The sequence below is a fragment of the Muntiacus reevesi genome, chromosome 1 (genome assembly GCF_963930625.1).
Source record: "Muntiacus reevesi chromosome 1, mMunRee1.1, whole genome shotgun sequence".
Classification (NCBI taxonomy): domain Eukaryota; kingdom Metazoa; phylum Chordata; class Mammalia; order Artiodactyla; family Cervidae; genus Muntiacus; species Muntiacus reevesi.
In genome coordinates this window covers 62,824,876-62,846,960 of record NC_089249.1, presented here as the reverse complement: position 1 = coordinate 62,846,960, position 22,085 = coordinate 62,824,876, and the positions used below count along the sequence as shown (strand labels likewise).

The window sequence follows — 22,085 nt, the reverse complement described above, 5'->3', positions numbered from 1 at the left end:
AAATAGAGAAGGCTGAATGACAGTGAGGAGTATCGATACTTTGCAACTTCTGACCAGGTTGATGACCCTGACACTGGGAAAGATTGAGGGCGGGAGGAGAAGGGGGCCACAGAGGATGAGATGGTTGGATGGCATCACCGACTCAATGGACATGAGTTTGAGCGAACTCCTTGAGATAGTGAAGGACAGGGAAGCCTGGTGTGCTGCAGTCCATGGGGTCGCAGAGAGTCAGACACGACTGAGCCATGGAGGAGTAACAAGCAGAGGCTGGGCAAAATGCACGCCCGTCCCTTCCCTTCCATGCTGAGCGGAAGTAGCAGGCATAGTGGGACCCTCACGGCGCACAGGAGCCCGTGGGTCAGAATCCCAAACAGTTTAAGGGCCAGGCCAGTCACGCAGCACGCAAATGGTGTGTGACCTTGTGAAGGGCCTTCCTTGTGTGATGGCAGGGATGGAAAAGGGCTTCCAGAAAGGATGGAGAGTAAGACTTTGGATAAAAGCGTGCTTGTTTCCAAAAGAGTCAAGTGCTGGGCTGTCCGGCCTTCTAGGATCCTGAGCTTGGTACAGTTCTGTGCTCAGGCATGCTGTTTCTCCTGAGAGGCCCACTCTGGTGCTCACAACCTGTCTGCCACAAGTGGAGCAGCGGAGGCCCCCCTGCTCTTGGTGGGTTGGCACAGGATGGAGTGGAACTCTGGGCCAGCAGTTACACAACCACCGAGAACCTTCCAGGATCCCTCACTTCATGCCCTCATTGAAATTCAGGAAGCAGTCCCGCTTCCCTGGCTTAAGTGCAGTTTTGCTGGGCTTTTGTTCCGTCTGTGAATAGTTCCCACTGGACGCCAAGGCACAGTGACTCAGTAACAGGAGCCCATCACCCAGAGACCGGTGCTCCCGCCGCCAGAATCACCACGGAGGTAAGTGCGTGGACAGCTGGGAACCCCTCGGGTGGGGTACATCTGTGATCTCTTGTCTGGTCACCACCCTGGACCTGGGGTAACTGACACATCAAGGGATTTGTGGCTGCAGGAGCCAGTGGACAGTGGGGTGGGGGGGGGAGGCGCCGAGGGAGCCCCAGTTCAGCACGGCGCCTAAGTCCCTCCATGAATCTGGACTGGTCAGGGTGGTTTTACTGGGAGAGTGATTCTGTTCACTTGTGAAATTAAGTGCTCATTATATTCTTCAAATTCACAGTATTTCCATACGCATGATATTTCTTTTATTGAAAGCATATTTAAGAAAATTTTAATAGTTTTTTAATTTGTGTCTGGCTGTGCTGGGTCTCTGCTGCTGCACGGGCTTTCTTCTAGCTGCGGCACGTGGGGTCTGCTCTGGAGTTGTGGAGTGCGGGCCTCTCGTTGCCTGACTGCCCCTGTTGCGGCGCACAGGCTCCGTGGGTGTGGCGCGTGCGCATAGCTGCCCCTTGGCGTGCGACCTGCCCAGGCTGGGTCTAACTAGGGCTAGACCCGCGCCTTCTGCACTGGCGTGTGGACTCTTTACCAGGGAGCCAGCAGGCAAGCCCAAACAAGTATTTACTGAAAATCACTTCTGTGGGAGTTTTTTCAGAGTGATCAAAGTGTAATCTGTAATCTTATCGCAAATAAAGACACGGCTGCGTGGTGAGTGCTGCGCTGAGCCGCCCACGCCAGCCTTGCCCCGGCCGGCCCATGGCCCGTGAGGAGCAGTGCCGGGAGGGCCTGGCCTACGACCGGATGCCCCCGCTGGAGCGCGGGAGGCCGGACGCCGCGGGCTACGCCCCGGACACCAAGCCCGGCGACCTTCAGCTGTCGTCGAGGCTGCCCCCGTGCTTCAGCCGCAGGACGTGGGTCTTCTCTGTGCTGATGGGGGTGAGTGCTCCCCGCCAAGGGTCCCCTGCCTGCGTGTGGCTCCCCGGGGCCCTGGGTCACTGCTGCATCTGAGAGCCGCACGGGTGTGACGTGCTGGTTGCTTTTGTTCTTTGGATTCTTTCCTGGTGGCCACTCTGTGTCCCGCAGGGTTGGGACAGTCTGGGGCCCACGCTGCCTGTGGGCCAGGGTGGCCTGCATGCCCGCCTGTGGGCCAGGGTGGCCTGCATGCCCATCACCTCCTGGGGGCTCTGCAGAGATGGGGAAGAGGGGCTCTGCTCTCAGGACGGGCCTCTGGCAGGGTGAACAGTGGAATGGGGTCCTGAGGCAGGACGCCAGGGCCATGGGACAGTGAAGACCAAGGGGCTGAAGGGGCAGGGCCGACAGAGAGCTGGGGGCGGGCCCGCGGACCTTGCCTGGGGGCCCGGGACGTTTTCTGACAGCTTGCGCGTGCACTCAGACAGCAGCAAGAGCCATTTGGCCTGAGCAAGCATGGTCAGCGGGGCTGTCCCCTGGCCCAACCCCTCCGTGGGCAGGACCTTGGGGGTCCTGTGCCCAGGCCGAGATCCAGGATCCAGGCTGGGCCCTTGCCTCTCCCCGGGCCCAGGCCCGACAGGCCAGCACCCAGTGGTCCTGCCTGCCCTCCCCCTACACCGCGCCCCTGCGCCCCTGAGACTGGACCCCCCACTACTTGTGTCTCAGGGGAGTCTCCTCCCTCCGCCCCCGTGTGGACGGCCAGCAGCTGCTCAGCCTCCTCTCACTCCCAGGGCCCGGGGCTCTGTGCCCTCGGCCTAGCGCGTGGCCCAGCTGTCTGTTCCTCACTTGGGGGTGCAGCGAGGGTTCCTCTGTCCCCGCACCCCCAGGCCCCACACTCCCACTCCACGGTGCACAAGGGCCCCCCAGGCCCCAGGTCTGAGAGACCTCTACCTGTGACCTCCGCCCCATGGCTTCCCCATGGGTGAGTTTCCATCTCCGCCGCCTTGAGGAGGACACGGTTGTATGCTGGCTCCGTCCCCAGGCCCCCTGCGCGCATTGAGGTGCAGGCGTTGTCTGGGAAGCGGCACCTCTGCTTCTTGGTTTCAGCTTTGACAGAGCCTCCCGTCTCCCTAGTAAGTGTTGAGGCCCACAGCCTGAGCCTGGGGGAGAGTGGGCAGCTCTTGTCCTTCAGGAGGGAGTCAGGTCCAGCAGGATCCAGCTGGGGTGCTGGTGTGGGCAGGGTGAAGGTGTGGGCGAGGGCTGGCTGTCCCGCCACCTGAGCTTCAGGCCCACTGTCCTCACCTGCGTTCGTGCTGTCCTGCAGAGCTGCCTGCTCGTGACCTCGGGGTTTTCTCTCTACCTGGGAAACGTGTTTCCTCTGGAGATGGACTACCTACGCTGTGCTGCGGGCTCGGTGAGTAGTGGTCCTCCATCAGCACTGAGTTCTCGACTCTGAGATTGACCCGTATTTGTGCTCACTTCTCACTCAAAAAATCTCTTTGTATACTTTGGCTTCTGTCGCTTTTGAAACAGATGAATGAAGCAAGCCTGCCTTACTCCACCAACTCCAGGGTGAGAAGCGGCCCTTTGATCTCTCCCAGGCGGCTGTGAGCTGCTCTGGGCTGTCCCATGAGCCGGCAGGGAACCCCCTCCGTGGTTTGGGGCTGCACCTGCCCTCCCCAGAGCTTGTGTCTGCTCTGGACTCAGAGTGCTGAGGCCCAGGGGAGCCGCTGGCCCGCACGGAGAAACACCCGGTGACCCCAGCCAGCTCGAGCACAGGGCACGCTCCCTGGGGTCTTGGGGGGGCCTCGTCCACCTGCTCCCTGCTCCAGCCCCGTCAGCACTCCCAAGTGTCTGAAAACTCGAGACCGACATTTCCTTACCCTGTACCCCCGCAGGGCGCACAGCCTCCGCTCTCTTAAAGAAAACCCGTTGAAAGAATTCCACTCACCTGCTGCCCTTCTCTCCAGAACCTCCTAGGTGGCCCTTGCTCTTCACTACTGGAGCAGCCCTGGTTGGGGGTCACAGTGACCTCTGACCCAGGTGGCTCCAGGGCCACACTGACCTAGTCAGATGTCCCAGCAGAATTGTCAGGGGTGACGGGGTGGGGGCGGGTCACATAGTCCCCCTGGCCCCTCCCCTGGCCCAGCCCCCACCCAACTCCTGCCAGGCTGTGTCGCCGCTGCTCCCTCTGAGGTCCGGGGGTCCTGTGGTGCAGCGAAACTGGCATGATCCCTGAGGCTCAGGCTGGCCCCCATCCCCTCCCTGCCGCCCAGGCTCCCCCTTTTCATTGTCCTCGGCTCCTGGGAGGGTGCAGTGGGGGCCCCCAACAAGGACCCCAAGGGGCTTGGGGTCTCCTGGGTAATTCTTAGCAAGCCGCGCTGGTCTCAGGTGATAGGAAACTACATCTGCTCCAGGCGCGTCTGGCTAGGACAGTCTTCACCTTCAGGTGCCTTTCCATCATCAGAACAGTTAAAGCTGTTTCCAGAAGAATTATTTTGAAAGACCCAGACCCCTCCAGCTTTGAGTGAGAGCACTGGGCAGAGGGGACATGCTTTGGGCCCTGCAGGTTTTCAGGACACGGAGCGGCCAGCGGGACGCTCACCCACTCTTTCTTTGCAGTGCATCCCTTCAGCCATCGTGAGCTTCGCCGTCTCGAAGAGAAACGTTAGCGCGGTGAGTCCAGCCTTCCATCTGCATAGCTTGAGGGCGGCACCAGAGGCCCCGGACGGCAGGGCATGCAGGTGGGAGGGCTGGGGGGTGGGCCCAGGCCGCCCTTGGGGCATACCCTCTGCAGCCCTGCACCCCCTCTTCCTGCCCCCATGAGGGCAAAGGGGCCGAGCTCGCAGTCACCCCCTGATGCTAAGTGCCTGACCTCGGGATGGTGGTCAGTGCCCAGGAATGAGGGTGAAGGTCACACAGAGGTGAAGGAAAGCCTCCCGTCTTGTCTTCCAGATCCCCAACTTCCAGATACTGTTCGTGTCCACGTTTGCTGTCACCACCACCTGCCTGATCTGGTTCGGCTGTAAGCTTGTCCTGAACCCGTCAGCAGTAGATGTGAGTCCTTAGAGAGCCATGCGGTCTCCCGCGCTCACAGGTGCCTCGGGCCTGGCTCCTGAGTCTGCTCAGCCCTGTGGGCCTGGAGCGAGTGTTGGCGAGCTGTCTGCCGGGCAGTTACGTAGGGATGTGTACCGTAGCTCTTGAGCCTGAGAATTTCACCTATGCTTCTGAAGAAAAGAACTGTCTTCGATGCTTTCATTGGTGTCAGTGGATGGATTCACTGATTTCTTGTATTTCTTTCATGACAGTTCTTAAACGTTCTATTCAGTTCAGTTCAGTTGCTAAGTTGTGTCCGACTCTTTGCGACCCCATGAACCGCAGCATGCCAGGGCTTCCTGTCCATCACCAGCTCCCGGAGTTCACTCAAACTCATGTCCTTTGAGTTGATAACGCCATCCAACCATCTCATCCTCTGTTGTCCCCTTTTCCTCCTGCCTTCAATCTTTCCCAGCATCAGGGTCTTTTCAAAGGAGTCTTAAACAGGGTCTTAAGCATTTAGCAGTACATAACGTATTTTGTTAAATGTGTGATGCTGATGACTAAAGTCCCATTATTACTTAATGTTCTGCTAAGAAAAATGGAAGAGCCTTGTTTAAATCACAAAAAAGCAGAGAAGAATCTCTAGGAAATAGGATCTGGTTAGGGATAACGCTGCTCTGTGTGTGACAGTGCACGCGTTTCTTTAAGATCGGGAAACGGAGGCCATGGCCAGAGACACCCCAGCCTGCGGTCTGAGCAGGAAGATGACAGACGCTCCGGTCTCAGAGGGGCCTGTCTGCTGCCTGTCCTGCAGGAGACAAGTCTCTGCTTTCTTGACATTTCACCGTTAAGCGCTCCTAGCAAGGTTGTTGGATGTGAAAATCCATGTGTAACAATTATTTGTGCCGGAAACATAAATTGTTGAAAATATTACTGAAATACAGATAGCATTTTATGAAATACAGTATCGGGTTCCTGGGAATAAATGCAACAGAAGGTCTGGGGACTGTTTGTAGCAAGTCAGAAAGCCCCACTGATAATTGCGTTGCTTTTTCACGAAAGAAACTGCATGGAGGTGTTGCTGGCCTGTGGGCCCAGAGCAAGTCCACCCACAGGCAGGCCCCCGCAGATCCAGGTGGTACCCAAGGGCCGGGGCGGAGCCCCCTTGAAGTTCAGGTGGGGGTCTCCCCCTCCATCGCACAGCTGCCCTGGCAGGAGAGGAGAGCGCCTGCATCCAGTCAGCCTGAGCAGTCCAGGGTGTGGCCGTCCCAGGCTTGGCACACAGCTGTGATCGACTCGGCTTTGGCCCTGCCACCTGCCCACCATGAGGCCCAGCCAGTTGTCCTGCGGACACAGGAGCCCACGCTGTAAGGAAGGGGACAGGTTCTGTCAGCGCGGCTGGCTCCAGGCCACCGTGCGGAGCCTTGGGAGAAAGTCCTGGACTGTAGGTGACCGCGCCAGGGGCTCACCAGCAGGAAACCGCCATGCCAGCAGGCAGCTGAGCCGAGACCCACCCGGCAGAGGAGGTCAGCTGAAGCCACAGGCGATGACGTTTCCCGCATCGGTCGGGCAAGGGCCCAGGGTGCTTCCCTCACTTCCTGCAACTCCTGCTGCTGCTGCAGGCTCTTGGCAAAGGCCTGGGTTTTCAGAAAGAGGTACAACCTCTGAGGTACAAACCTCAGAGAGACACTCACACGTGTTCCTAGCAGCCCTGTTGATGGTGGCATGAGTCCCAGACCAGAACATGATCCAGCACCCGTCACCCAGGACGGCACCCCACACAGAGTGGATGAAGAGGCTGCAGATGTGTGCAGCTGCTCACTGCATTTCCCCTCCTCCAGGGCTCCCCCAGGAGGGCTGCTCCTCCAGTGGCCTCCCCCGGGCCTGGGCCGCAGCATCCCCCCCACCTAGGTCTGGGACCCAGAGCCCATCGCTAACCAGACCCATGGGCTCCTGCACCTCCAAGGCCCAGCCAGGCCATGTGGAGGACGTGAAGCTCGGACACCTGAACACATGGAAGGACCCCAGGACCACGAGGTCGGACTCCCAGTGTCCAAACAGGGCCATGTACGATGAAACAGGAAACCCTGAAGCCCCCCGCCGTGAGGCCACCAGGGTGAGGGGCTGCTCCCCTCCCCCTTCTGCCTGTCCTCCTCCTCCCTGGGGGAGGCCACGCGGGGTTCCAGAGAGGCTCTGCTGCCTCCGTCCCCGCACTCCCCACCCAGGCTGCTCTCTGTCCTCCTGGGCACTGCTTTCTTTAGGGAAGGACCCAGCTCCCTGGCCTCTGACTCTTCCCTCAACAAGTGAGGCTGACGTGGCACATCTCCGTGGGCTCCTTGGATGCCCAGGAGGGCCGTGAGCCCACCTGCCGCAGCCAAGCCTAGGATACGGCGGGGTCTGTCCTCCCCACGGCCGGTCCCACAGCCGTCCCTGCACGTGGCATCTCCAGCCATCCCGTTTTCCCATCTGATGACTGTGGCGTGGCTCCCCGCTGCCGCAGGTCACCCTCGGATCACTGCCACCTCTGAACCCCTCTTCCCAGGCACGTGCCCTCCTGAACCTCCTTTCTGTCTGCTGGCTGCTGCCGTCCTCGGCTTCTCCTGAGGTGGGTCTGCCCGTGGTCAGCAGCTCGGGCCGTGCCACGTGGGCCAGCCCCTGCCTACACCCCCGTGGGCTGCCTGGTGGCCGAGGCAAAGCCAGGCTTGTCAGTGTGGCTTCGTGACTTCAGCTGTCTTCCTCCTTCAAAGTCGACCGCTCTTATTTCAAATGTGTTAGAGGATAAGTTTGCTGAGTTCCCAGAAAGTACAGCTGAGATTCTGTTGCGATTGGTTGAAGTTTATAGAGTAACCTGGTAAGAACCGGCAGCTTTGTTGTGTGACGTCATCCCACCAGGGGCACAGACTGTCTCCCCCCTCAGAGCATCTGCCCTTTATCAGGGCCGGAATGTTCCTGTATTAGACAGTCCCTACATAATTCACAGGCATGTTGCTAGTATGAATGGTGTCTTCTTTCTCAAATTATATCTTTAGAGGGGTTGTTCCCAGTGCAGAGAGAAACTTCTGATTTTCTCTTTTTCCCCTTTATTTTGAAGTGTTAGAGACTGAAAAGAACTTGCATGCACAGGACAAAGCACTCCTGGGCGTCCTTTATCCGGTTCCCCAGTGACAGCACCTTCTGTTGTCAAATCAGTGCTAATTCAGACTCCATTGAAATTGTAGCCATTTTTAGAAGTGGATTTTCATGAGAGGACTTTGTGTCCAGAAGCCTTGCTGGACTCGCATCCTCCGAGCGTTCCTACTGGTTGCTCTGGTTTTTCTGTGCAGGCCTGTGTCGCCACAAAGGACACTAAACGCCCTGCTCAGCCTGCCGCCTCAGTCCCTGTGTCTTCATAGCTTTGCCCAGGGCTTCTGGCACCTTGGGCCTTTCTGTCTTATTCCTGGTTTTAAATGGGCTGGATCTAAAGTTGCCGTGAACTTCTTTCTTTTTCTTCTTTGGCTGTGCTGCCTGCAGACTCGCTAGTTGGCTTGAGGGCTCAGTGGTTATAGGCATGGGCTGGGTTGCTCTGCGGCACGTGGGAGTTTAGTTCCCCAACTAGGGCTCGAACCCGCATCCCCTTCCTTGGAAGGCAGCCTCTTAACCACCGGCCCACTAGAGCAGTCCCTCCATTAAGTGTTTTATACATAACTTTCACCAAGTTAAAACCTTGTCTTCAAGTCCTGGTTTGCTGTAAGTTTTTCGTTTTAAAAATACAAACATGTGCTGCTTGCTGTTGAACTTACTGAGGTGCTCTGTCCTCATTTAATTGATTAAATGCACTAATTTTTCTGGTGTTGAAACATTCCTTCCGGAGATTAGCTTTACCTCATCACAGTGTGTTATTTTCAGTGTTTTGATGGGTCGACCAACCAGTCTCCTCGTTAGGGTTGCTCATCAAGTTTCCTGAGTGAAATGGACCTACATTTCCTTTGTCTGGTTTTAGAACCAAGGTTTTCCTGTCTCATAAAATGAACGCAGAAACTCTTACCTCTTTTTTGCTTTTTGCAACATCTTGACACGATGAGAAGTCACTGCTTCTGGAAAGTCTGATCGAACTCACTTGTAAAGTCATCTCGATGATGACTGTTGGTGAGGGGACATCTTTCATTATTAGTGTCAAAGTTTTCTGTCTGCCACAGGGCAGCTAACTCTGTGCACCGCAACTGCCGAGCCTGCGTGTTGTAGAACCCGACAGCCGCCAACAAGAGAAGCCACCGCAATGAGAAGTCTGAGCGCCGCAGCTAGAGAGCCCCCTCTTGACTCCACTAGAGAAAGCCCACGCACAGTAGTGAAGACCCGACAGAGCAAAAAAAAAAAAAAATACTGAACTCGGGCCCAGGCAGTAAAAGTGCCAAGTCCTAATCACTGATTGCCGGGGAATTCCTGATTAGTTGGTTTTATCAGTTCAGTCCAGTTGCTCAGTCGTATCTGACTCTTTGCAACCCCATAGACTTCAGCAGATCACCTGTCTGTCACCAACTCCTGGAACTTGCTCAAACTCATGTCCATTGAGTCGGTGATGCCATCCAACCATCTCATCCTCTGTCATCCCCCTTCTCCTCCTGCCCTTAATCTTTCCCAGCATCAGGGTCTTTTCCAATGAGTCGTTCTTCACATCAGGTGGCCAAAGTATTGGAGTTTCAGCTTCAGCATCAGTCCTTCCAATGAATATTCAGGACTGATCTCCTTTAAGATGGACTGGTTGGATCTCCTCGCAGGCCAAGGGACTCTCAAGAGTCTTCTCCAACACCACAGTTCAAAAGCATCAATTCTTCGGTGCTCAGCTTTCTTTATAGTCCAACTCTCACATCCACACATGACTACTGGAAAAACCATAGCTTTAACTAGACGGACATTTGTTGGCAAAGTAATGTCTCTGCTTTTTAATATGCTGTCTAGGTTGGTCATAGCTTTTCTTCCAAGGAGCAAACATTTAATTTCATGGCTGCAGTCACCCTCTGCAATGGTTTTAGAGCCCCAAAAAACAAAGTCTATCACTGTTTCCATTGTTTCCCCATCTATTTGCCATGAATTGTTGGGACTGGATGCCATGATTTTCGTTTTCTGAATGTTGAGTTTTAAGCCAACTTTTTCACTCTTCTCATTCACTTTCATGAAGTGGCTCTTCAGTTCCTCTTTGCTTTGTGCCATAGGGGTGGTATCACCTGCGTATCTGAGGTTATTGCTATTTCTCCTGGCAATCTTGATTCCAGCTTGTGCTTCATCCAGGTGAGCATTTCGCATGATGTACTCTGCATATAAATTAAATAAGCAGGGTGACAATATACTGTCTTGATGTACTTCTTTCCCGATTTGGAACCAGTCTGTTGTTCCATGTCCAGTTCTAACTGTTGCTTCTTGACCTGCATACAGATTTCTCAGGAGGCAGGTAAGGTGGTCTGGTATTCCCATCTCTTGAAGAATGTTCCATAGTTTGTTGTGATCCACACAAAGACTTTGGCATAGTCAATAAAGCAGAAGTAGATGTTTTTCTGGAACTCTCTTGCTTTTTCTATGATCCAGCAGATGTTGGCAATTTGATCTCTGATTCCTCTGCATTTTCTCTATCCAGCTTGAACCTCTGGAAGTTCTTGGTTCATGTACTGTTGAAGCCTGACTTGGAGGATTTTGATCATTGCTTTGCTAGCATGTGAAATCAGTGCAATTGTGCGGTAGTTTGAACATTCTTTGGCATTGCCTTTCTTTGGGATTGGAATGAGAAATGACCTTTTCCAGTCCTGTGGGCACTCTTGAGTTTTCCAAATTTGCTGGCATATTGAGTGCATCACTTTACTGCAAGAGTTACTCCAGGTATCTCTTGACTTCCTGCTTTTGAGTTCCAGCCCCCTATAATGAAAAGGACATCTTTTTTGGGTGTTAGTTCTAGAAGGTCTTATAGGTCTTCATATAACTGTTCAACGTCAGCTTCAGCATTACTGGTTGGGGCATAGACTCGGATCACTGTGATATTGAATGGTTTGCTTGGAAACGAACAGAGATTATTCTGTCATTTTTGAGATTGCACGTAAGTACTGCATTTTGGACTCTTCTGTTGACTATGAGGGCTACTCCATTTCTTCTAAGGGATTCTTGCCCACAGTAGTAGATATTATGGTTTTATATCACACAGTTAAATTGACTTGTGTATTGTGTGAATTTAAACACAGGCATGGATTCTTGTAACTGCCAACAGTCAGGATGTGGGTCAGTCTTGTAACCCCCAACAGCCTGGTGTTTTCCACTTGAGGCAGCTACGCACAAAATTGCTATAAATATGGGCAGGTTTTGTTATAAATGTGAGTTTTCATTCCTTTAGGATAAATACCCAGGAGGGAACAACTGCCAAGGAAGCTTGAGGTCAGAGTTGGCAGACTACAGCCCAAGGTCAAATCCAGCCTGTGAGCCAACAGTGGTTTAAGAACAAAAGTCTACAACCAAAAAAGAAAAGGCTTGCCTGATATCTGACTTTGGACAGGAAATGTTGCCCAGGCTTTGAAGAGGCCACTAAGCCCCTTCATGGGGCTGTCTATGTTTACTGGATCAAAATGGAGAAGCCAACTTTATAAACGTGTATGTTTTCCTTGGGCAGATCAACTTCAATCTGATTCTGCTGCTTCTGCTGGAGCTCTTCATGGCGGCCACCGTGATCATCTCTGCGCGGTCCAGTGAGGCGCAATGCAAGCAGAAGGTGGGTCTAGCCTGCGGCACGGCTGCACCAAAGACCTGGCTGCGGAGTGAGGGGTCGGTGGCCCCGGGGAGGCAAACAGAGAGATGCGGACCATCTCCTCCCTCGTCTGATTCTGACCAAGTACCTTCCCCTCTCCCAGCAGTGCCACAGACAGAGCCCAAGTCAACCTCAAGTATCACCTTGTAAACTAGGACTTCAGCAATCACACATTTCCATGTGCAAAGAGAAAGTCCGTGTTTGAACTTCTGCTCTTAAGCCTGAAGATCCAGGAGCATCGCCTAGAAACTCCCATTTCAGACCGTCCCTGGAGCGGTGGCCTGGACATGGCCGCCCCTGTAATGGGGTTTGTTTCTTTGCAGGGTTCCATCTCTGAGAGCACCAACATTCTGTGTGAAGTGACATTTCCTGCTCGGGTCCTGAAATCCTACTCTGTAAGAAAGGCTTTTTTCCCCTCTACTTGGTTTCATGGAGTGGTGGGGGGGAGTACGTGATAAATACGGGGTGGGCGTGTCCACGGTCGCAGGCTCTGCCCTGGTTGGCAGTGCACCCCTGTTCCATAAATCCCATGTTAACTGTGTTTTAAGCCCTTCCCAAAATCTTTTAGTCCACTTGTTCTATTACTGAAAGCTCTGTTGAAAACCTCCCAACCTGAGTGCAGGTTACGGATCTGTCTCTGTAATTCTGCAGCTTTGCACCATAGAGTTTGCTGGGTTTTAGTACACACAGCTTTAGAAGCCCTTCCTCACGCCTGTCCCCCATCCCCGCCCCCCCCGCCTTTCTTAAACCATTGCGAGCAACTCTCCAGAGTCGTGGCCTTTGCCAGGACAGTTGCATCATTAACTCCACGAGTTGTCTCTTGTTAATATCTCCTCACCGTGTCTTCCATTCCTTCCACCCCTTTCTTCCCTCACGTCTGGGTGGTTTCTGTGTGGCGTGTAGGGGCCGTGTGGACTGAGCCAGGTCACCCGGAGCACAATTCCTGGCACCTTCGTATTTATGTATTTCTCCATCTTTTTCCTGTTTTCTGTGGCTTTTCCCACTTTCCTTTGAATTGGTGGAAGCTTCCTCCTTCCTTTTTCCCACAAATTTGAATTGGAATGCATATTTTCAGTATTCCTTTGGAGATTATCCTGCATGTCACTGCTTGGGGGGGCACCCTGCTCCTCAACCCTGAGCTCGCGGGAGCCTCCCCACCCGCCTCCCGGGGGCCCTGGGGAGCCGCCGCACCCCCCTGGGTGATGCTGACCCTCGCTGTTTGCCCGCCCCCAGGTCATCGAGGTGATTGCAGGGGTCTCCGCCATCCTCGGAGGGGTCATTGCTCTGAACGTGGACGACGCCGTCTCGGGCCCGCACCTCTCGGTTACGTTCTTCTGGATCTTAGTGGCCGTGAGTACACCGGCGGCGCCCGTGGGGGCGGCCAGCCTCTGAGCTCAGCTTCAGGGGTCAGGCAGGATCGCAGTGGGAGGGCCGGGGCACCCGGGCTGTTTGGGACCCAGGAGGATACGAGTCGGCCTGTTAGCCTAGCTGTTTTATTTATTATTTTTTTGGTATTATTTTTCCAGGAAAATCCTTGTTTCATTATTTTATATAGTTTCATAATGTACAGCATTCATTTTGTTTCACATTTTAAAATGAAGTGCACGTGTTATTTCACATTGACTGCAATGCGGTGAGGGCTCAGCTTGGCAAGTGCTCACCGCTGGGTCGCTGCCGCAGACAGGACGTCCGTCCTTTCATAAGCAGGTCTCAGCTGACTTACGTAATTGAATGCTATTGGCCCCTTAAACTGGGAAGCCCCCTGTGGAGCGCCAGCCCAGCCCCGCGCACCACGCGGCCCTGCCATGCCGGGGTGCCTGGATCCCAGCCCGCTTGGGGCAGCTACCAGGGCCCCCCGCGCCCCGAGTCTCCCCGTGTCATGTGACGCCCCAACCGCACAGTCGTCCGGAGCCTGGTGCTCCCACACCCAGCGTGTGGGCGCTTCCCTTTCCTCTGTGGCCGCGTGGACGGCTGGCTGGGCTTGGACACACCTGGGCTTAGCAGGCCGTGTTGGCTGGGACGGTGGAGGGTGCGGGCGGGTGGATGGCCAGAAGGTGGGCTCGGGGGTTGGTGACCTTGAGGAAGTTCAGCCCCCTGAACTTCCCCCTGCCTGGGTCGTGTAGAGTTAGATCTGGCTCCTTAAAATAAGTAGACCAGGCATTTATTGCTAACGAAGCGGCAGGGACGTTGGCCCAGTGGAGGCCCCCGCCGTGGGTGAAGCACGGTGTGCGGTGGACCCAGTGTCTCCAGGGCCCCGGCGTCTGACAGCCCAGCTGAGCCCACCTGCAGCCCGCCCTGGTGATGGCCCAGAAACGTCAGGAACAGGGCACAGGTGAGGGCCAGCTGAGGGCTCCCCAGAGACGAGAAGCACAAAGCTTCGTCCTCACCTGGACCCTGAGCTGCGAGCAGACCCAGCTGGACCAGGACACGGCGGGGACGACTGCAGCTGGACGCAGACCCTGCCTGGGACACGGCCACTGAGTCCGCGTCACAGTCCGGGCCGCCGCTGAGCTGGGAGGGAGCAGGAGACAGGCACTCGATGTTGGCGGGGCGCAGGGTGCCTCCCCTGCCTCCCCCGCACCCTCTAGCCCCGAGTGGCCGGCCTGAATGAGCACGGGGCGGGGGGGGGGGGCAGGTTTGGGGCCAGACGTGGGGTGTTGGCTCTGAAGCCTTCTCTTTCCTCCGCTTTCAGTGTTTCCCAAGCGCCGTCGCCAGTCACGTGACGGCCGAGTGTCCCAGCAGGCCTCTGGTAGGTGACACCCGGCTGGGCCCAGGGACCTCCTGCGCAACCTGCTGGCCTGAGCGGGGTGGGGGCGAGCACCCGAGGGGCGTCTGCAGGGCCTGCAGGAGGGCCGGGCGACTGTCCGAGGGTTGGCCCGTCTGTGGAAATGAGCAGCCACAGCAGGTCTGGCATGAGAGTCGGGAGAGATTCTAGGGACTCAGCAGAGGCAGTGTCCTGTCCTGGTGTGGGCGTTGAACTGCCGAATCCAGTCTGAATGCCCCAAGGTGTGAGCATCCGAGCTCGGCCGACTCCTGGGGCTGCGTGGCTTGCTTTGGGAGGTCAGAGGAGCAGGTGGGAGGGCGTGGGGAGGAGGCCAGAGATCATTAAGTGCTGTTTTATGAACAGAGTGAATTGTGCGTCAGTTGACAAAGTTCAACACACAGTGCGTTTTGAATCAAGGGGCACGCTGGGCACAGAGACTAGCAGGCGCCCCGCCGGCCGCAGACCCGAGCGGAGTCCTGAGTGACGCTGGCGGTGCCGGCTGCCCCGGCCCGCCCCGCCCCCCCAGGTGGAGGTGCTGATTGCTGTCTGCAGCCTGGCGGCCCCGCTGCTGTTCACGGCCTCTGGGTACCTGTCCTTCAGCATCATGAGAATCATGGACGTTTTCAAAGACTACCCACCAGCCTTCAAGGTCTGTGTGCTTTTATTTTAATTAAACCCTTAGAGACACGGTGCCGCTGAGCTGCTGCCCGGGTCTGGAACGCCTGCCTTCACAGGCGTGTCTTATCCTCTCAGCCCTTTCTGCGTTCATTTGTGTTTTAGAGTCACATTCATCCAGTCTCATGAGAGACCCCATTGGTTCCTGGGTAAGCTGAAGGGAGCGAGAACCTCCTCTTTAAGGGGATTCTCGGGGGTCCAGTGTCTCCCCCACAGGCTCAGGCATCAGGCAGGGGTAGTCTCAGATGCCCTGGACGATCCCAGTAAGACGGTGTTATGAGAAATTTCAAACATATCAGAAGAGCTGAAAGGTTAATACAGCCAACACTGAGGTTCCGTGGTGGTGGTGGTGGTGGTGGTGGTGGTGGTGGTGGTGGTGGTGGTGGTGGTGGTGGTGGTGGTGGTGGTGGTGGTGGTGGTGGTGGTGGTGGTGGTGGTGGTGGTGGTGGTGGTGGTGGTGGTGGTGGTGGTGGTGGTGGTGGGTGGGTGTGTGCGCGCGCGCGCGCGCGCTGACGGGAGGGCAGAGCACACACAGGCCTTGTTTTCTGGAAGCATCTGAAAGGGAGTGGCAGATGCTTGAGGTGACCCTTGGCCTTCGATCCTCTGCATGTCAGCAGTAAGGCCAGTCCCTGCGCAGTTGAGGCGGCTGGCCTAACAGCTGGCAGCACAGCCTCCCTCGGACTGTCCCGAGAAGACGCTCCCAGGGCTGTGGTCCTTGGAGCAGCGAGGTTCACCCTTGCGCTCTGGTGTCCTCGGATCTGGGGCACCCCCGCTCCCCCCAGGCACTGAGTTTCCGGAGTGCCGGCCTGCGGCCTGGGAGATGCCCCCGTGGGTCGGTGTGCCGCGGTGTGGGCAGGAGGAGTCCAGGAGCGCTGGCACTGCGTGCTGGCCAGTCTGCAGTGCTGCCGGTGGGCTTCCCAGGAGCGGCAACCCCTGAAGGAAGGAAGTCCAGCGCCGGCACCTGTGGGTCAGCGCGGCTGGCAGCACACTCCCTGGGCCACAGATGGGGTCGGGGTGTGTGCACCTGTGTCGGCCCAAGAACCGCCCCGCGGGACGTGCGCTGGTCACTGTCCACAGAGCACTGCGTCCCTGTTCTCTGGGCTCCCAGATGCCAGCCCATCAGCCTCTCCCATCAGATGCTTGAGATGGCCCAGCTCACCTGGTCCCCAACTCACCCTCGCCCTGGGAGGGGAGCCATGTACCCATTCCATCGGGGGTATCATCATGCCTAAGCCCTGTCAGTGGACAGGGCTGAGAAATGTGTGTACTTGCAGATCCTGAATGTATGTTGGTATCTCTAATTCAAAATTTTACATTCTAGGGTTCCCCCAGCCTCTGTTGTTTTATATTTGCCTTATTTTTCTCTTAGTCCAGAGACCGTGTTTCCTGGTAGCACTGACTGTGGTTGCTGCCACCTTTCATCTGACTGCACACACGTGCTGACAGTGATGCCGTTGGGCGAGCTGACGGCTCCTCCACCCACTCGTTCCGGGAAGGACCCCCCGCTGGGTGGCCGTGCTGCAGAGCCAAGTGTAATGGCTTCTGTCTGTATTCAGTTTGGGGCTTTGATGCTTTTTTTCCTCTTGTTAGTACTTTTGAACATATAAAACTTTTACGTGGTTCAAAAGTGAAATCAACCCGAGGCAAACTCAGAGGGGTTGTGGTCCCATCCACGCCCCCCACTGCTCCCACAGGCAACTGTGTGTATCTTTAGTTTCCTTCTTTCCTACAGAACAGGTCACTCTAATATATCTCTGCACCTTACCTTTCTTTTTTAAAACAATTTATCTTGGATAGACACATTTATAGTTTAGTTGGATGTTGGCAAATCCCCTGGGAGGCTCCTCTCTTTCCTCCCACCAGCGGTATGAGGGCACCTGTCCCCCCACAGCCCGGGAGGGGTGTCCCCCGGGGCTTGTGACACGGCTGAGAGTCTTGTGGCGGGGGGGCTGAAGCACGCGTCTGAACACGCAGGTCGGTGAGGCCCTTTCCTCTGTCCCAGGCGCTGCCTTTCTCCTACAAGCTCTGCCTGTGTCTCTTGCCCATTTCCTGCGGGCTTTAATGACGCTGTCAACACAGGAAGCCCAGCCCTCCGTCAGACACAGAAGATGCAAACAGCGGCCTCAGCTAGGCAGCTGTTCCATTCTGCTTGTTGTGATCTGTCTCATGTGGAAGTTTTGTTGGTGTTTTACAGTTTAATTTGTCCATATTTTCCTTCATTGCTTCTGGATTTTGAGTCACAATTAGGAAGGCTTACACTTGTGTTTGTGCTGGAGTTTAACCCGGAGCATGGCGCGAGGAGTGGGTCCAGTCAGACTTTAGTCGAGTGGCTCATCTGTGAATGAAAGGTTCAGCCCCTTGTATTAGAAAGCCCATCTTTTTCTGTCGTCTGAGACTCTGCCTTTTTCATGCACTGAGTTTCTGTCTTTCTGGGTCTCTCTCTGCCCTGACTGTCCTCTCGCAGCCAATCTGTGCTGCTCTGCCCACCCTGGAGGTTGGCACCAGGCCATCACCACCTGGCTGGCTTGATGCCAGCTGCCCTGCATTTCAGGGCTTCCTCACTTCTATCACTTGTTTGTTCTTATATATGAATTTTATTTTTTAGATTTTTAAAAAATGTTTATTTCGCGCTGCATTGGGTCTCGGTTGTAGCACGTGGGAGTCTTCATTGCGGCACGTGCGTTTCTCTCTCGCTGGGGCACGCGGGCCCTCGAGTGCAGACTCGGTGGCTGTGGCACTTGGGCTGAGCTGCCCAGCGGCGGGTGGGATCTTAGTTCCCCAAGCAGGGATCAGTCCCACGTCCTCTGCGTTGGGAGGCAGATTCTTAACCCCTGGACTACCAGAAAGTTCCTGTGTGAATTTTAGAATCACCCTGCCTGACTCGAGAAAGCACAGTGCTGTGTTTTTAGACAAACTGGACTCACCCTTGAGTGTGCAGGTTAACGTGAGAGACGCTGAGTCTCTTTGTTTTAGACAGTGACCTATCTGGGTTCTTTGTCTTAACGTTTGGTTGCTTTGCGTTTCTGAGGCTGGAAGGTCACCCTGCAGTGTGAGGAGAGAGCCAGTGGTCTGTGGGTGTCTTTACAGACCCTAGGGCTTCCTCCTAGGGTTGCTGGCAGCCCCTTCCCCAAGGCGTGCCACCCCCTGCTCCTGTGGTCCCGGGCAGACGCCTCCTCCCAGTAGTCAGTACAGGCCCCCCGGCTTCTGCTGGAGCTGGTCTGCCGGTCTTTCTTTGGAGCCTGTGTCCCTGTTTCTCCTCCGGCTCTGGGGTTCCACTGGCGTCTCACACAGAACTCGCCTTTGCGTCACCAGGCACCCTCCGGGAGGCCATAAATGGTTTCAGCGGCTCCTCTCTGGACCTGCTGGGGGGCCTGGAAGACGAGCCGGGCAGCACCATCGCGGGCCTGGCTGCCTTTGGGTCATGTTTGTGCGGGTCTCCTGTTAAGTCCAGGATGACAGAGCTCAGACCAGAACTGAGTTCCTCAGCTCTGGCTCACTGCAGTGATCACTGCCCCGGCCGGTGACACAGTAGGGCCCCCGAGGAATGGGAAGCTGAAACCGCCCCATGGAACTACCCCAGGGCTCGGGGTCTCTGCTTTGGGAGCCTCCCAGCCGAGGGGCCACGCAGTGGGTTGGGGGGTAGCGGCTGAGAGGGAGCAGGGTGTCCGCCCTCTCCCCCGTCTCCTGCTCACCTCTCTCCCCCAGCAATCCTACGACGCGCTGCTGCTAATGCTGATGCTGGAGCTGCTGCTGCAGGCAGGCCTCAACACAGCCACGGTCATCCAGTGTGTGCGCTTCAAGGTGGGCGCGTCCTGGGACGCGCCGGGCGCCCCATCCAGCCCGCAGGAGCGCCCAGTGGCCGGGGAGGTGAGTGGCCTCTGTCCGGAGGGGAGGGGAAGGGGGGCCTGCCGTCCTGGGACCCTGGGCAAAGCGACGCCACCCAGGCTGACTTCTTTCAAGACCTGTTGGGTCACTTTCTCTTTTTAAAACAAAACTCTTGAAAAGGTGCAATACATTTATACAGTTTTAAGCCAGTCAGGCAAACACAAATCCATTTCTGAAAAGACATTATGGACTGAATGCTTCCAGTTTTACTCTTATAAGTGAGCTGAGAACTTGGCAAGCATCTTCAGGGATCACCGGGCTCTCCCTCCAGCAGCCTGGCCAGGAAGGGGAGCCCAGCCCACCCCCGTAGATGTGCGTCCAGGGCCCGTGGCACGGGCTCTGAGGACTCACGCCAGCCCTTCCGCCAGGCTCACGGCCGCTGCACTCTCCCCGGGCCCCACCCCTAGTCCCCACAAGTGGACGGCTCCTTCCGGGTGCTGTCTGCTGCGGCGCTTTGGCTGGACACACCTGCGCACTGTTCCCCAGGCGGCACCATGCCCTGGGCACCTGGGGAGGGCACCCTGGGTGGACGGGACACTCCTCCTGCCTGGCTGCCCCCTGGGCCCGCCTGGCTTACTTACGGGCTGTGCAGGACAGCCCAGCATGGGCCAGGGCCCCTCCGGGAAAACTCAGTTTAGTGTAAAAACAGGTGAGAAACGCAGGCCCGTGGGTTTCCCGTGGGGACACGGCGAGTCGAGTGGGGCTCCCCTGCGCTCCGCACGGCTCCTCCTGGGGCGAGCCCAGCGCCGCCAGCCCCCCACCCGCTGGGCGCTGCTAGGGCGGTGTCGCTCGCTCGTCCTTTCCACCCGGCTGCGGTCAGTCTCCCGCGGGGACCGCTGTGTCCCCGGGCCCCACGTGAGGTCCACCTGGCTCCATATCAGGACGTCAAGATGCAGCGTCAAGCCCGTGGGTCCTCCCGGCTGGTTCCAGAGCTGCCGTTCTGGGGCTCAGGAGGGCAATCCGGGCAGCGGTCCACCCTGTTTGGTGACCACTGGCTGCTTCAGACGCCCTCCTCTCAGGGGTCACAGCCCTGGAGCTGCCTCACAGCCTCCAGGGCCAGGTCCAGCCTCCTGGTATGGGGGGCATCTGTCCCCTCCCCCAGGAAGGGCTGGCGGGGCTTGCTGCTGTGCCCTGGAGAGCATTATTGCCCGTCCGCAGCACTTACTGAGCACCTGTCGTGTGCCAAGGCTGCCCTGCCGGGTGCAGGATGCGGGCACGCAGGAAGAGGCCTCACGAGGCAGGTGTGGGTGCCAGCCCAGCCCCTGCAGACAGCACGGCGGGGGGGCGTCTGGGGGTTGTGAGGGGGTTGTGAGGGCGTCAGGCCTCCCCCGCTTCCTGCACGGGCTGGGCGGCCCCGGACACATAACACTGTCCTCAGTTGCAGGTGGCCAGAAGCCCCCTGAAGGAGTTCGACAAGGAGAAGGCGTGGAGAGCCGTCGTGGTGCAGATGGCCCAGTGACCGCACACGGGCCGCCGAGGCCCAGGGCCCTCGCCCCGGCACCCTAACACCCAGACGCTAGTTGCCCCCGAGCTGCAACCCCAGCCCACCCCTCCCCTTTCCTGCGGAGGGCCAGGTTCAAGGTGGAGTTTCCTCATTTCTTGTGGTTTAATTTTGAAATAGGCAAATGTTGACTGCTTTGTGCTTATTGAGGGGTGATCAGTTCAGTGCTGCCGAGGTGGCCTGACCATAGGAGCCGCGGCACGGGGGCCCCTGGTGAGGAAGGGCCAGGCCGGAGCTGAACCCTGCCGGCGCTGATCGCTGGGCAGCCCCGGGCCCCAGGCTGCCGGCGTGCTCGCCAACACTGTGCCCGGCCTCCCTGCCCTGCTTTGATTTGCACCTGCTGTGTGCCCAGCCCTGCATCCCTGCATGGACCTTACCCATCTCCACACTTCTATCCTCCAGGCGAGGGGGGCAGTCTGCCAAGCCTCGATTTCCCCCGGAGCGGGCAGAGCTGCTTCCTGCCTGCCCCAGAGCCTGCAGAGCCTGCAGAGCTGCAGGCGCGGGCAGCCCCCACTAGACCCGCAGTGTCCCCATGTGAAACCCACGGGCCTGCATTTCTGACCTCTTTTTACACTTAACCCCAGTGTTTCCGGAAGGGCCCTCGTCCATGTTGGGCTGTCCGCACGGCCAGTAGAGACCCAGCTCAGCAGTGGTCAGCGCCCTCTTGTCCTGAAGCTTCTGTCAACACAGAAGTCCACCCAGATCGCTGTGGCAGGTCAGTGTCCTCCGGATGGGCCACGGCTGTAGCTGAGCCTGTCCACAGCTCTGAAAATGGACAGGCCACATCTCCATGCCTTGATGGCCTCGTGTCCCCAGCAGGCCGGGCAGACACAGGCCTTGGTCAAGTCCCCAAACAAGCAGGGAGCATTGAGGGGCTGTCTGCACACAAGCAGACCCCATCCACCCACGTGCAGCCCGTGGGGGCCAACTCCCCCTCCCAGCTCCTCAGGCTGGGTGAAAGCCACAGGGGTAGCGCAGGTGACTCGGATGTCTCTAGGAGGCCAGGAAGTTGGAGCCTGACAGCTGGAGTGAGTGCCTGGGGCTACACAGGCACTTCTAATTTCAGAGAGAGCACAAAACATTCACACAAGTGGGGTTTTAAACTGCATCGTCCTGTCTCTGTCAATTTACATTTTTGTGTGATATAATTTAATACTGCCTGAGCAATAAATGCTAACATGTCATTGTGGCCAGTGGCCTATTTCACTTTGGGTCGCCCTGCATCTCCGTGCCCAGGTTCCGAAACAACTAAGACGTAAAGATGGGGGGGGGGGGTTGCTTTTAATTCATGATTTACCAGAGCCCTGAGCCCGCCTGCAGGTGGGGTGGGAGGAGGCTGGAAAGGCACTGGTGCCTCTCCGGGACCCCCAACCCCCCACAGAATGGGCACAGAGCCTCGCTTTGGGGTTATCTCGGGAAGTTAAATGCAAAATAAAGATGTTTAAACCAAATAAAGATGACGTCTAGATTTTGGAAAGTTACCAGGAGGAAGGTGCCGATGGGGTAGGTGGATCTTTCCTATTCACCCCTCCCTCTACAAAGATGCTGGACCAGAGAGACTGGACATCTGGGTGGCGGGGATGCTGGCTGGTGCTCGGAACTCCCGGGCGGCACTTCAGGCCCCACGAGTGACCCAGGAACACG

General features: G+C 56.8%; 1 protein-coding gene across 2 annotated transcripts; it reads left to right on the top strand.

Moving 5' to 3' along the window:
* The first annotated feature begins 793 nt into the window (after window positions 1-793).
* MLC1 (modulator of VRAC current 1) lies at window positions 794-21,586 on the top strand. 2 transcript variants are annotated; one of them, XM_065924404.1, is made up of 12 exons: window positions 794-914; window positions 1,604-1,844; window positions 3,142-3,231; window positions 4,440-4,493; window positions 4,773-4,874; window positions 11,482-11,580; window positions 11,940-12,011; window positions 12,850-12,966; window positions 14,309-14,365; window positions 14,907-15,029; window positions 18,761-18,922; window positions 20,319-21,586. In XM_065924404.1, the coding sequence occupies exons 2-12, from the start codon at window positions 1,665-1,667 to the stop codon at window positions 20,397-20,399; spliced, it is 1,137 nt and encodes a 378-aa protein (XP_065780476.1). In that variant the 5' UTR covers window positions 794-914; window positions 1,604-1,664; the 3' UTR covers window positions 20,400-21,586. The 2 variants fall into 2 exon arrangements, with proteins under 2 accessions (XP_065780476.1, XP_065780485.1); XM_065924413.1 differs by lacking the exon at window positions 794-914 and having other exon boundaries at window positions 1,517-1,844.
* Window positions 21,587-22,085: the final 499 nt, after the last annotated feature.